Source organism: Bipolaris zeicola (assembly GCF_000523435.1).
Source record: "Bipolaris zeicola 26-R-13 unplaced genomic scaffold scaffold_26, whole genome shotgun sequence".
In the NCBI taxonomy this organism is placed as follows: domain Eukaryota; kingdom Fungi; phylum Ascomycota; class Dothideomycetes; order Pleosporales; family Pleosporaceae; genus Bipolaris; species Bipolaris zeicola.
Window position 1 is genome coordinate 1 of NW_006912075.1, and position 13,564 is coordinate 13,564.

General features: G+C 50.7%; 6 protein-coding genes across 6 annotated transcripts; 1 reads left to right on the forward strand and 5 right to left on the reverse strand.

Moving 5' to 3' along the window:
• Positions 1–3,717: 3,717 nt before the first annotated feature.
• On the reverse strand, positions 3,718–5,564 carry COCCADRAFT_88494 (uncharacterized protein; the record flags this gene model as incomplete). The annotated part of the gene is made up of 3 exons (XM_007711200.1): positions 3,718–3,827; positions 3,909–5,031; positions 5,139–5,564. The coding sequence occupies 3 exons, from the start codon at positions 5,562–5,564 to the stop codon at positions 3,718–3,720; spliced, it is 1,659 nt and encodes a 552-aa protein (XP_007709390.1).
• Positions 5,565–5,998: 434 nt separating this feature from the next.
• On the reverse strand, positions 5,999–6,778 carry COCCADRAFT_88565 (uncharacterized protein; the record flags this gene model as incomplete). Its single annotated transcript, XM_007711201.1, has 2 exons — positions 5,999–6,689; positions 6,741–6,778. 2 exons carry the CDS (start codon positions 6,776–6,778, stop codon positions 5,999–6,001), a joined length of 729 nt encoding a protein of 242 aa, XP_007709391.1.
• A 191-nt stretch (positions 6,779–6,969) lies between these two features.
• COCCADRAFT_88681 (uncharacterized protein) lies at positions 6,970–8,100 on the forward strand (the record flags this gene model as incomplete). Its single annotated transcript, XM_007711202.1, has 2 exons — positions 6,970–7,410; positions 7,465–8,100. The coding sequence occupies 2 exons, from the start codon at positions 6,970–6,972 to the stop codon at positions 8,098–8,100; spliced, it is 1,077 nt and encodes a 358-aa protein (XP_007709392.1).
• A 1,199-nt stretch (positions 8,101–9,299) lies between these two features.
• Positions 9,300–11,201, reverse strand: COCCADRAFT_2573 (uncharacterized protein; the record flags this gene model as incomplete). Its single annotated transcript, XM_007711158.1, has 1 exon — positions 9,300–11,201. The coding sequence occupies one exon, from the start codon at positions 11,199–11,201 to the stop codon at positions 9,300–9,302; it is 1,902 nt and encodes a 633-aa protein (XP_007709348.1).
• Positions 11,202–11,396: 195 nt separating this feature from the next.
• COCCADRAFT_88460 (uncharacterized protein) lies at positions 11,397–11,726 on the reverse strand (the record flags this gene model as incomplete). Its single annotated transcript, XM_007711203.1, has 1 exon — positions 11,397–11,726. A coding segment is annotated over one exon (330 nt), but the record flags the coding sequence as incomplete, so codon positions are not given.
• A 968-nt stretch (positions 11,727–12,694) lies between these two features.
• Positions 12,695–13,550, reverse strand: COCCADRAFT_23859 (uncharacterized protein; the record flags this gene model as incomplete). Its single annotated transcript, XM_007711176.1, has 2 exons — positions 12,695–13,027; positions 13,086–13,550. The coding sequence occupies 2 exons, from the start codon at positions 13,548–13,550 to the stop codon at positions 12,695–12,697; spliced, it is 798 nt and encodes a 265-aa protein (XP_007709366.1).
• Between the last annotated feature and the right edge of the window lie 14 nt (positions 13,551–13,564).

The window sequence follows — 13,564 nt, forward strand, 5'->3', positions numbered from 1 at the left end:
ATTCCGCCCTTCTGTTAAGGGCGAAGAGGCCTTCGAACGAGTTTGCATTAGCCTATAGTACAGAAGAAGAAAGATAAGAAGAGTTAAGTTGTCGTACGACACTCTTCTCTTTATACTTTCTTCTCTACTCTTCGTACGAGTAGGTTCTAACTAAGCGGTGAGATATAGACTCGTGGTATGGGCACGTGATACAATCACGTGCTTTCACTCTACGGGCACAGCCCATTACAGTCTAGATAGGCTAAGTAAAAGTTATCTAGGTATTCTCTTAAGGTCTAATTAATATATCGTTAGAAGGTGCTTAGAGAGTTCGCTATACTAAATAGAGTAACTAGCTATTTAAATAGTCTAAACCTTATTTAGAAGGCTATCTTCTACTTATCGCCTAGTGCGACGCGGATCTTATAGAAGGCCGTAATAATATCTAACTTTATAAACTATTTAGCTTTACTTAAGCTGTTAAGCGTCTCTTAGATAAGTAGTAGTAGATATTAGTTCTTCTTAGTAATCGCATTTAGAGCTCAATAATTAATATATAATTAGAGCCCTCCTTCTAGCTTCTTCGTAAATAGCACTAGCGTAGCGGCTAGTAAGCTACTTATATAGACAAATCTCTTCTTAAGAAGTAACGTAAGTTCTTTTTAGAGAACTAGGAGCTCTCCGCGCGACATGCTATAGAGAGGTCTCTATAGCAGTTAAGTATTCTTTAGCTCTAACTTAATCTTATAGTCTACCCCTAGCCCTTAATACGGTAGAAGCTTTTCTACTTACTTTAGGTTAAAGAGCTTATAGAACTCCTAGTACTGCGTTAGTAGCAGCGCTTATACGTTTATAGGCTTCTTTAGTTATAACGCTTTATTAATATCCGCGATCGATACAGCGAAGATCTAAACGCTATTTAGAGTACTCTTATATTAGCGAAGTAGTATTGTAAATATAGCAGCGTTCACGCGTTAGACTCCTTCTTATAGGGTTCCCTCTATTAATCGCACCTAAATGCCTTTCAAGTAGATAAAGATGCTCTTCTTCGCGGGGGCTATCGTCACATCGCGGTAATCTATCTACCCCCTTCCTAGGTAGACGTCCTCGCTAGAGGATAAATCTATTACGTATATATAGGTAGACTCTTCGTACCTATATAGCTTAAACGAGAATTAGGCGACCTTATTAATCTCTAATAGCTTACTATTCACTCCCTTAATTATTTAGGTAGAGATCTAAAAGCGCTCTAGAGAGTGGCAGTAGGTGAACTTTTTATTAATTAGTACGTAGTAGAGATGTCTATAATTAATTAGTACTATAGCGTTAACTACGTTGTTTATAATTAGATCTATAGTAATTAGCGGGGGACGNATATNCTTTCGCTAAAATTAACTCTATTCGCTACTTATCTACTAATCTATCTGTAGAGGCTCTAAGCCGAGACTCTGGCTTAGAGCTCCTCTTTTCCTAAGTCGCTATCAGCTAGGTCCTTAACCTCCTCTATCCGCTTCCGTTCTTCGCTCTTAGGAAGGGCTCTAGCTCTCTTAACCCGAACGTTGTTCGGACAGTTCCTAGCTAGGTAACCTAGCTCTCCACAGCTATAGCAGTCTCGCGGAGGTCATCTTAGCCTATTCGTCCTTTCTCGTGCTTGATTGACCTTTAAGGGCTCCCAGTCCATAACGTCCGGACTAGGTTCGTGTTAAGCGGTTGTCGTAGTGGGGCGCTCTACCTACCACCTGAGAGCTCGTTAAGCGCGATTTAATAAGGCCTACCCGGTAGAGGTTGTCAGACGTTCTTACTGCTTTATTAACTAGCTGCTCGTACGATAAGTCCTCGTTAATCGTAGCGAGAGCCTCCTGCAGCTTAGTATGAAGGCCTTTTAGGAACATACTCTTCTTAGCTGCTTCGCCGAACTGCTCGCCTGACTAGATCTTAAGGCGGTTAAACTCTATATAATAATCTCTCACTAAGAGCTTGCCTTGCTTTAGGGTTGAAAGTCGATCGAGCGCTTTAGACTTCTGGTGTGGATCGTTGAACTGTTGATCTGCAAACCTCCAGAGGTCCTTAATGCTACTCCTACTCTGATTTTGCATTACCTAAGGTAAGAGAACGTCTGCTGCTCTGCCTATGCACCTGCTAACCACATACTTAATCTAAGCGAGATTCGGCGCTCCTTCGTATTCGTGTCGGAGTTTAGCTTAGGTCTTATATTTAAAGGCTATGTACTTAGTTCTATCTCCGTCGAAAGGTTCTAGGTGTGGGAACCTATTCTTACGCGCGGTTGGCTCGGCGGTTGCGGCTGTTGCTAGTAATGGCGTGTAAGCTCTAGTGGACGACTCCGAACGCCCTTCGGCCTAGTTCTGTTCGAGTGCCTCTAAGCGACTGACCATTAGACTAAGGAGTTGCATCATCTACTCCATCGTCTAAGCTATGGCGCTCTAATCGCGCTTCGGTGAGCTTCCTTGCCTTAGCAGGCTTCTCCTTTCTACCACCGTTGACCGTTTTACGACTGCTTTAATCGTTAGGCTAATAGCTACCTCCTTCTAGCTATCTTCTCTTAGCATTTGCGTAATCTTACGTAGGATCTCTTCGTCTAGGACTCCTATCTAGCTCTTTATAGTGGCGTACGCCGCCAGCTCCTCTACGTTTAAGTTAGGAGCGTTGGTCTCTATCGTCCGATTCGTCTTCGGACGTTTTAGTTCTTTACCTACTAATACGCAGGGCTTTAGATCTCTCTTTAATCTGCTCGCGTAGTCCTAGACTGCGGCCTACTCGTTAGTAAGGACTAGTAGGGCTTACCTTCGGCTGTCCTTGTTACTAGCTAGAATCTAAACAGCGTTCTGTCGCGTCCCTAGGAAGACTCGCGTCTTTCTGTCTCGCTCGTGGGATCCCGTCTCTGATTAAGAGTAATCGCACGGCCTACACCTCGTCCGATCAAGAATTAATAGGACTTCTTACTATAACGTCCGCTTCTAGCTAGCTATATACTAGGCCTAAGTAGCTTTTAGGTAGTTTCTCGCGCGACGTTGCGCCTACGGCTTAGCTTTCTAAGATACAATAGGGCTTTGGACAGGTCCTGGGCGACTAATTCGCCTACTATCCCTCACAGCTAATCTTCTTACGAAGCTCAGCCCTAGGTATACTATCTTACGACGGTCTACCTACACGCTGCGCTAAAGGTCTTTTGTACCTACTACAGCACCAACTCCGTATTACTAGCTTATGCTAATAGCACGCTCTAAAGCTTAGTCAGAAGATAGTCCGCCTAAGGCTTATATCTAATTAGGATCGAATACAAAATGTAAGGGGCTGCNCTCTAGGGAGCAATCGCGAGGTATATAAGAGGTTNTATTTGATAAGGAGCTATCTACTCTGCTTACGTAGTATTTATTTATTTACTTATTAGAGAAAGGTTATGCCGGAGTATCTAAGCGCGTTGTCTGAGCGCGTTGTCTGAGCGTGCTGTCTGAGCGCTGCTCGGTCTGAACGTAGTTTAGATGGTGCGCGCGCAGCTTGGCCCGAGATTCCATCGAGGAGCTATCCAAAGGGCGTTCAGCCCGTTACATATAGGGACGTGATATAATTAGGTGCTTTCACTCCACGGGCGCAGCTTATTACAATATTTATATATAACTTCAAGCTAAGAAGCTTTAGGGTATAAACTATATACGTGAATTATGTGTGTGAGGTGCATGCGCGAATATACTTGTTAGCTAGTATAGTATTTCCTAGTGATTATAGAAGCTTCTCTACAACCTTCATTATTTCGACTAGCTCCTCATCCATCATACTCTTTCCTACAATCTGCACATGTGTTGGTAAACCTTCACACTCCTCTGGCTCATCTGTCTTCATGTCAGTCCAAATTCAAACTTCAAAATTTTTCTTTCTGCTGAAGCCTAACGGGTAGATGAATAAGGACTTACATGGGGGCTCATATATCACACCCTCCTTCACGAACTCCTTGTCTTGCTCCTTATCAGCCTTGCCCACGTTCAGAATGCCGCTTGGATAATTGAGCAAATTGACAACGACTGTGTAGATTGGCAGACCATAGGTGTCATGTTTTGGTGCCACGCTTTGATATCCTGGCATGAGAATCGCATCGAGTGCTTTCTGGATAGTGCCTTCTTCTGCCTGCTCACCAACCATGAGTTTGTGGAACTGGTTGAGTATACGGCCCTTCTCTACATTCATGTCCCACAACTCATCCAGACTTGCCTGCCAATCCTTCAATTCAGGGAAACCGGCTGTCGCGATCGATGGAATAACCGGCTCACCGCTTGCCTTGATGTACTGGAAAGGTGTTTTGCGGGGGTCAAGCATAAAGAATTTCCACGCCAGCATAGCTGTCTGGTACAGATCTGGTATCTTCTCGTCCAAAAGTACAATCTCGTGTCCCTCAGCTTTCAATTTCATAGCCGTAGAGTGCAGCGCTCGGGCGATGGGCGGATGCAAAGGTCGTTCTTTGCAGCCACGGATTAGTCCAAAGCGCAAGGGTTGCGTGGATGGCTGCACGGAACGCCAGGGCACGTTCAGACTATTTGGATCGAGAAGCCAAGGCTGTGTGCTGCTTATGGACTGGAGAAATAGGGCAAAGTCGCGGGTGGTGCGGCCACAGGGGCCAATGACTACGGGTACTGAGCCAGGAGAGCCTAGACGACCGACAGCTGCTCCACCGGCAAAGGGAACACGGCCTGCCGTGGGTTTCAGAGAGGCACCGCCGCAGCATATGGCAGGAATGCGGTTCGAGCCGGCAACGTCCGTGGCTACGCCCATTATGCTGCCTTTCATGGCAATGAGTGCGCCTTCACCACCAGTGGAGCCGCCGGCGGTATGCGATAATTTATTTGGATTCAAGGTGCGCCCAAAGATGTTGTTTTGACTGTCTGCTGTCATCATGGTTTGGGGTAGATTGGTTTTACAATAGAAGACTGCACCGAGGGAGTGTAGGGCGGTGACCAAGGCCGAGTTCGTGGCAGCCGGGGGATGGGGGATGAAGGATACATATCCGAGTGTTGCTTGTACGCCTCGCACATTGAAAGAGTCCTGTTAAGCGCATCTCAGTAACAGGTACAAGCCGGTGTTTCGGCACTATGAATTCTGAACGTCGAAAGGGTTGCTAACAACGCCTTCCGTTTGTGAATTGCACACACCTTCAGACTGATGGGTAACCCGTGCAGCGGTCCCAGCACCTTTCCTTCTTTCTCCAAATACTCATCGCACTCTCTTGCCCTAGCCAATGCCTCGTCGAACATAATCTCTGTAAGACAATTAACACACTGCTGGGCGACCGCCGCTCTCTTGCAAAATGCTGTCACCACTTCCATGCTCTTTAACTGCCCCTCAGACATCATCTTGACCAGATCTGTAACATCATAATTCTCGGTGATATCTAGCTCTTTCTCTGTCAAAATACCACATGTTCGAGGTACGTCTAGCACAGAGATGCTCGAGGTTTCAGTGTACTGGGATGTCTGAGATGTGGGGAGAAGCCAGTCTTTTGGGATTTTGGCAAAGACTGATTCTCGTTTCGATTTGGCCAACGCTTGCCAGTTAGCTATGGGTGGTGCAGACGCCATCTTGCCCTTTTTTTTAGTAAGGTTAAGAACCTGGGTAGAGCGAAATTTATAGGAGCAGCAAGACTATGATATACAGGACAGAGGCGTATTCTGCTGTACACTGCTGGTGAGGGGAAATATGGGGAGCCGGCCGAAATTGCCGTTCGGAACAAGATTCGGAATCGCCCAACGGCGGGGATATTGCGGGGATGCTACAGTCGTTCGGCAGGAAGTTAGGTCGTTCGCCGCGGATTGATCACTAGCGATTGAACAGAAGCAGCACATGTGGGAAGAGCTTTGTCTTTCACAGAAATGAAAAGTATGTGATCCCTGCCAGAGGTTGCTTGCAGGCTGACATTGCCAATAAGCTGCAATCCCGGACATAACGTTGTTTACGAAAATAAGCGGCTGGCAAATGATCCCGTGGTCAAGTTTGCTCATGTGGAATAGATATTTTAACCAAGCCGCCGCTCATTCCTATCGTACGGAGACTTGCTTCGAGTCTCTCTGTGACGTCTGTGATCCCTCGAGCGCGATCTTGATCGTTTTCCATCTGTGTCGCGTTCGCGCCTACGTTCTGGACGGTCTTCTCGTCGCTTACGCTCACGGCTCCTTGACCGATGCCTTCGTCGGTCATCTCGGTCGTCATCTCTCCGCCTGTCGCGCGAGCGTGAACGGTCCCGGTGTCTGTGGCGTCGCTCTCGGTCTCGCGAACAGCTTCGTGTCCGATGACGTCTCCTCCGCTCTCTGTCGTCGTCCCTGTGCCTCCTGGAAGGCTCCTTCTTCTCCCTCCTCTTTGCCTGGTCCTCATCCTCGCCCTTGTGGGCTTTCTCCTCCATTTTATCCTTCACATCAGCCTCGTGGGCCTTTTCACCCAATGGTGTCAGGTTTGCGTTGTTCCGCACTGGCACCGGGAGGCCCATGGCAGCAAGCATCGCGTCTTCCTCTGCCTCCTTCAGTTTGCGCTTCTCTTCCTTGATACGCGATGCTTCGGCCTCTTTGGATTCAGCGTCGCCTTTCGCGTACCAACTAAGGTCGCGGCCTTGTTGCCAACGCCCAACAGGCGCCATGACCGAGTGACCGAGATAATTTTCACGTTGCGCATCATTCTTGACATCTTCCCATTTAAAATCACCGCGGCCACCACTGAGCCATGATTAGCTAGACACAACTGAGATGTGATACTGGAAGTCTTACCGGCTACCTTCTTTGCGTACAGTTTGAACAAGATCCATCGTGAAAAATAGGGCTGAACAGGATTGAAGATGGACGTGAGGATTAGATTGTGAAGGTTGCGGGCAACACGGAGGTGAGAGGCCCGAGCTCCTGCGCGCTTCCCCACGCGCGACCGCGGTCCAGCTTCAAGGAAGTGCACAACCAATCCACACATAGACTCTCGCAGTCACCTCCATACATCATCGCCAGAATGCCACCGCCACTCCCACCCCCAGACGAGCAGGAATTCGACCAGCCCCAGCTTATCGGCGGCTTACCCACCCCCGACCTACATGCAGGAAATAACCTCTTTTGGTACTTTACCTCGTCACCCTGGTTCGACTCTGAATGCATCAACATCGATGTCTATCTCAATCTGCGCCAAAACGACCCGGTTGTTGCGGAGAAGATTATGAATGATCCAAAGTTGTGGCAACAGAGACTTGACGACCAGCCCGAAGGAACCCAGTACGTTATTGCGGGCGAAGGCCAGGGCGAAGGCCACCCGTGGCTTCTGCAACGCCAGCACAAGGTGCGCGTCACAGAGAATGACAAAGAACGCATCGAAAACTTTGTCGAGGGCAATTGGTATACCCACGGGACCAAGATGCTCATGGCGCCGAGCTTGCTGGATATCGTGCAGAGCAGAATGGTAAGGTTCAACGGAAGATGGTTGTGCAGAACAGATATCTGACATGTCTCGCAGCTTACTGTTTCAACGCGCATGCAACAGATGGCCGAGCTTTCCAAGAACATGACACATTGGACACCTGCAACCGGCTACTCGTACTTCCCCCCTTCGTTCGAAACTGCAAAAGCGACGACTACAGCGAGTCGAGTCGGCAGTCCAACGCTAGCCCCGACAGATGCAGACGCCCCAGGCTCGCAGTCACAAGGCGCAGGTGTAGCCGCACAGGCCACAGATTCAGCTGCTTCAGCCAATGACTTGTCTGACGCGCTCTTCATGCACTCGCTCAACCTCACAAACGCGTATGGGGACGAGTACATGGATGAAAATCCGCTCAAGGGCGAGCCCGGCGCCTTTGTCTTTGAAGGTACCAAGACAGCCGTCACTGCCAGGAACAAGGCGCAGGAGCAACAGGCGATTCAATCAGTGCAGCCAGCGCCAGCAGCTCCTACTGAATTGAAAATTGAGACCACGACGCCAAGTGTAGCGCCCTCTGTAGTGGCTACACCAAAAACAGTGGCAACTCCCGGGGCGATGGAAGGTCATAGTAGGAAGAGCAGTGTAGCGCCTGGATCGAAGAAGAAGAAGGATAGGCGGAAGAGCCAGGCTGGACTAGCTAGTCCAACCACACCCAGTGTGCCCCAAGCAGGATAGCCATTATTGCGCCATTATTGTGAGCGATACTCGTATATGTTGTTTTTCTTCGTTTGGGCTAGTACCTGACTTGTCTTTTTTTTTATCCAGTGATACCCTCTAAAAAAAATCAAAATATGCATATGTACATAACAATGAATCAATACGTCTATATTTCTTCTCCAGACGTCCCAGTGAACATCAATGCAGAGAGATGGACATGGGCCAGACCTTTCGGCTTCCACTGCTTAACTTGGAAGAGAAGAAAGATGCAAGATGATGAAAATCATTAAAAGAGACATCAGTGAAAGAGGGTGACCCGCACCATCGCACCAGGTATCAGGCATGCACATTGTATTGCCTTTGGGCCCAAAAAAAACATACATGTGCGAAAGAGAATTCAGAAATCTATTCAATCTACAGGTAGTTATTAAGACAGTTTGTATAGGAAGAAAAAACAAAAGCCAAAAGCAGCTAAACAGCAGAAACTCGCATATATATACAAGATATTAAAAGAAAGCTATGGATAGTAATATGGGCTATTTGGATGAATTCATCACATTTAGAAGAAGCAAAAGTTGCGAAGTGGTTGAGTGGGTAAATCCCGGATCCTACGCATAGCACCGGTCGTCTGGTTGGTGTTTGATGTGCGACGACGAAAGTGCAATGCGACTTGGATCTCCGTCGGATACGAGTCTTGACTAACTAATCATCCCTAAGAAGCGAATTGTGAGGGGAGTAAAGAGATATCCCTCTGATGCCAACAGAAAAAAAGAAACCCAAATATAGAACTCCATTCCAGATGCCGCTTGCTTCCTGTCATATATCACCATTTGCAGTTTGGTGAAGTTCTTCACCGAAACAGTTTCTTTCGTCCGTCCAACGAGATAAAAAAAGCCTCCAGTGCAAGAGTCCCAGAAGCTGGCCTAACCACACCAGTAAAGTAACAAAGGAGAGATACCAAGAGATAATGTTGAAGAGTGGAAAAACGATCGAGTCGTTGGGGTGTTGCAGGTGAAGCTGAGAGTGTACAAGTGAAAAGGTAAAGAGGAGAGAGATAGGAAAGTGGTATCTCTAGTAGGCTACAATTTGAAAAGGTGGTTAAGGTTGAGCATCGTAGAACTCTTGCTTCCCCAGGAATAACGTATTCCGTGAAAAAAAAGTATAGGAAATAAGGAAATGAAAAGTTGTCAAGACTACAAGTGGAAGGTTAAAGTGCCTTACCACACCCACTCAAGGTCGCCCAGGTCATCATGGGCCTGGGCATGATCGGCATGGGAGCGCCAATCTTTGCTCTTGTACCAGTTGTCCACTTTCTGTTCCCAGGAGCCATGGTTGTTGTTCTCGTTATGGCTGGAACCCCAGTGGATTGGTCGTCGTCCAGCCCCAGTGCGGCTCCGCTTCCTGGCGGAGTTCGGAATGGGTTGAGCTTGTTTGGGCGACTTGATAGGCTTGGATGGAGTTTGTTGGGCCTGCACAGCGGGACTACGACGGCGATCGCCAAGAGCAGCCCACTTGTCGGCAACCGAACGCTTTGGAGGAGTATTGCGGGTAGCCGCTGACGAACGATGTTCCTCAAAAACGAATCCGGTGGCTGCACTGACGTGGTCGACAGCAGTGCGGTGGTTCTTGGGCGTGGGGCTCCTGCTGTTGTGGATGGAGATGGGGTTCTTCATCTCGGACAAGCCGCCACGAGGAGTCGACACGCCGGAGCCAGCTTCGGAAACAACAGGCTTGGACTTGGGCTTCTCAGCACCAAAGGAATGACAGTTGTTTTCGAGCTCGGCAAGGAACTGGGCATCGTCGTCCTCTTCTTCCCAAAGATCGCTCCAGCTCTTGGAGATGACATCACGCTTCTTGCCAAAGACAGAAGACATGCTGTTGTAAGGCTTGGTTGGAAGCGAGCCAGAGATGGGCATAGGTCGAGATCGAGTGAAATTCACAGGCTCGGGTTTTGCGCCATCAGTTGACTTGAAGGACAAGCCCAAGCCAGAATCCACAAAGGATGCAGCAGAGGCACTGTCTGGCTTGACATCGTAGGGAGGTCCCGAGAACATGTCATCCTCATAGATCTCGTTGTCGGGGATAGCAGAGAGCTGGCGGAACTGCTGGGGTGGAGACATGGCGAGAGCCTTGGCCCAGGGGAACGAACCACCATTGTCAAGCTGGGGCGTGGAAATGGATGGTGTTCGGAGAGGCTCGCGGTTGGCGCCGACAGCGACGACATCACGCTCCTCGGTGCAGAAGTCATCGAGGCTCTCGTCATCAATGGTGAAGCTGATGACACGCTCCAACGCATCCTTGACGGCACCGAGGTCGCGCTTCTCAGGGTCAATGGCCAGGCACTGCCTAATGACCTCAAAGGTATCTTGCGACATGTTGGGAAAGACGTCGAAGAGACTCTGACGGTCAAGGGCAAAGTCGGCGTAGAGAGGGTCTGAGGAAGAGGGTACGGCAAAAGGGTTGCGTTGGAACAGGATGTTGAGGAGGACGATGCCAATGGCCCAGATGTCGGCCTTTGCAGTCGAGTAGCCAGTGTTGGAGGGGTCGTACTGCTCAGGAGCCATGTAGCGGTCGCTGCCGACAGCAATCTCGTAAGACCAGGGGTCAGAAGTGGCAAGACCAAAGTCGCCAAGCTTCATGGAGCCATCCTGGGTAAGGAAAATGTTCTCAGGCTTGATGTCGCGGTGGTAGATTCCCTTTGAGTGGATGAAGTCGACAGCATCGACAAGCTGCATCATGAAGTCACGCACATGCTCAGTCTCGAGAGGGCCCTTGCCATTGCGAATGGCTTCGTACAGATCACCATTGGAGCAGAACTCAAGCACAAGGTAGATGTGGTTCTGGGTCTCAAAAGACTGGAGCAGGTTGACAACATTGGAGTGATCACCAAGACGCAGGTGAACACCAAGCTCTTCGGAGCGCTCATCGACTGCAAAGGCGGAAGGGCAGTTGATGGCGGCCGAACTCTTGGTAATGACCTTGACAGCAACATGGTCGCCAGTTACAAGATCCTTGGCCTGGAAGACCATGCCGAAGGAGCCATTGTTGAGAGGAGAGATTGTTTCATACCGTCCATTGAGTACAACGCCTTCGTGAAGATGATCGCGCATGCACTCCATGAGGGATGTTTGGGGGGTGGAGAACTGGAGGGGAAAGGGCCGAAGGGAAAACTCAAAGAGGTCTACCCGGTGGCTGTGACGGTGCAGGCGGATGTGGAAGCCGCCAAACAAACAAGGAAGAAAACGGAAAGGTAAAGGCTCGATATCAAAAGTAAACAATGGGTCAACAGCCGTCAGCCCAAAAGCGATACTCTATCAGACTTTTAGGTGACTGTGAAATGTCGAAGATAGCGATAATATGGTTTGTAGCGGAGTCGGAAAAGAGACGAAAAAGTTGCCGAGGAGAGATGTCGTAAGGTAACAGCGAGGCCGTTTGGGTGAAACTAAAAAGCAAAGTCGTCGGTGATATGCACAGGTGGTGTCCGTCGACGGAAAAGACAAGGAAAGGTTCAAGAGAGTGTGGTTCTCATTTGCCGGTATTAACTGCGTATGGATGACTCGAGTCAACGAGCTATCGGAGGGAGCGGCAGGTGATGAGATGGAGTCGTGGACGTCCAGATAGGAAGAGGGATCGCTGCGTAAGAGAGGAAGGAAGGAAGAGAGAGAGAAAGAGTCGTAACGCGTGGAGGGAGGATCGTCGGTAGGCAGACAGTGGGTTGTTGTCTGATGACGCGGTTGGCAGCGTGAGTCAAGTGCACGGGCCCACGTAAGGAGAGCTAGCGGGTGTCGGATAAAGAGGGGGTTCGATGAGGCTAGCTGGCGACAAGCTGAGAGGGAGAATGTAGATTGTCTGGTGGGTGAAGCTCGGAGCGGCGCAGGTCGTGAGCCTGAGGAGTGTTGAGGCAGGAGAGGGGTTGTGGGTGTGGGTGTGTTTGGCTAGCTGGCTGTCTGACGGGTGTTGGGATGGCCTGCAGCTCGCTCTCTCTGTCACATCAAAACAAAGGCCCGGCGATGGCGGCTAGGTAGTTGAGTGCCAAAGAGCAGAGCAAGAGGGCGGGGCGATTGTGGCAGAGGGAGGCTGTGGGCCAAGGCGAGGTAAGGGGGGGTTGGCAGACGTTGTTGTTGGCGGTGTTGACGTATGGGTAAGCTGCACAGCGGTTGCGGAAGGAGCGAGCGGAAGGCGAGTATTATTAAGGGCAGCAGCGGTAGGTGAGGCGGAAGGCGGAGAGGGCGGAGGAGGAGACAATGGCGGTGGAGAGAAGCAACGCTAGAGCTTGCGAACAACGACGAGAGCAGAGATGGGTACGTGTTATGGAGGCATCGGGAGACGGTGGTGAGGTGAGGAAACGGATGGCGGACGGGCATCCTGGCTATTAGAGGGCAGCGCCAGGAGCAGGCGCAGCTCTTTGGGGGGGACCCGCTTGCAGCAGGGCGGCGTCGAGGCTAGCCGGGGTAGGGGAGCAGGAGGCTAGGGCGCCGCTGCGAGCTACGTGGCTTGCATCACCAGGTGCTAAAGCAGCGTGGCCACGCCCCCCCGTCGGAACCGCCACTGGACTGCTGCCAACTCTGGACTTGCCAACTTTCCATGCCCTTCGGTCTCTTTCCATGGCTCGTCACGGCGGCGTCGGACGAGGGAGGGCGCACTCGCTATGCTTGCTGTCCGCTGGCTGCTGTCCGCCAGCTTCGGAGGCTCGTCTTGTCGCCAGGCCCGTCTCACACGGCAGTCCTTGCTGGTGCTGCATCATGGCTCTCATCAGTGGAGCCACCCACCCCCCCGTGTGCGTGCTCGTCGCTGCCTCTGCCCCCGTTGCAGGTGCACGCTGCACGTCTGGCCGGACGGGTCCCGCTGCGGTGATGACGGTGGGACGGACAAAGACGTCGTCTGAAACATTGGCCGTGGCTGCCGACTGCCTGCCTGTACACTCAGACGAGTCCACGTACTGAGACTATCCTTACTCACATAGCTGCTAGTAGTCTGCTAGTAGTATAACATGGAGCACACACTCCCTCGCCCACGCACACGCACACGCACTCGCACACGCACACGCACACGCAGACAGAGGGCGCACAATCCAGACCACCAGCTGTCGTGTGCCAATGCAGGCTTAGCCCCCCAAGCGCCGCCTCCATGGCCGCTGCTGATCTGGGTCGGGTGCATTGCGCTTTCAAGCGGCCACCTGGCCTTTGATTGGTGCTGCCTGCAGCCCGTCTGCTGCCCTCGACCACTCGACTGCCTGCTCCAACACCGCCGTTATCTGTGGTTTCGTGATGCTTGCCACCTCGTCTCGCCGCTGTACTGAGCCGCATGCCATGTCGTGTGAGCATGGAGCGGTTGCCCGCCATGCAACCCACTGCCATGCCATCCAGGGGCTTTCTCGCCGCCACCCCTCCCCAATCCACCATGACAAGTGTTTCGGCTGTCGGCGGTCGGAGCCTGTCATTGGCCGCGCCCTGCTGCTTGTCCGCCATCGACCCGTCGCCGC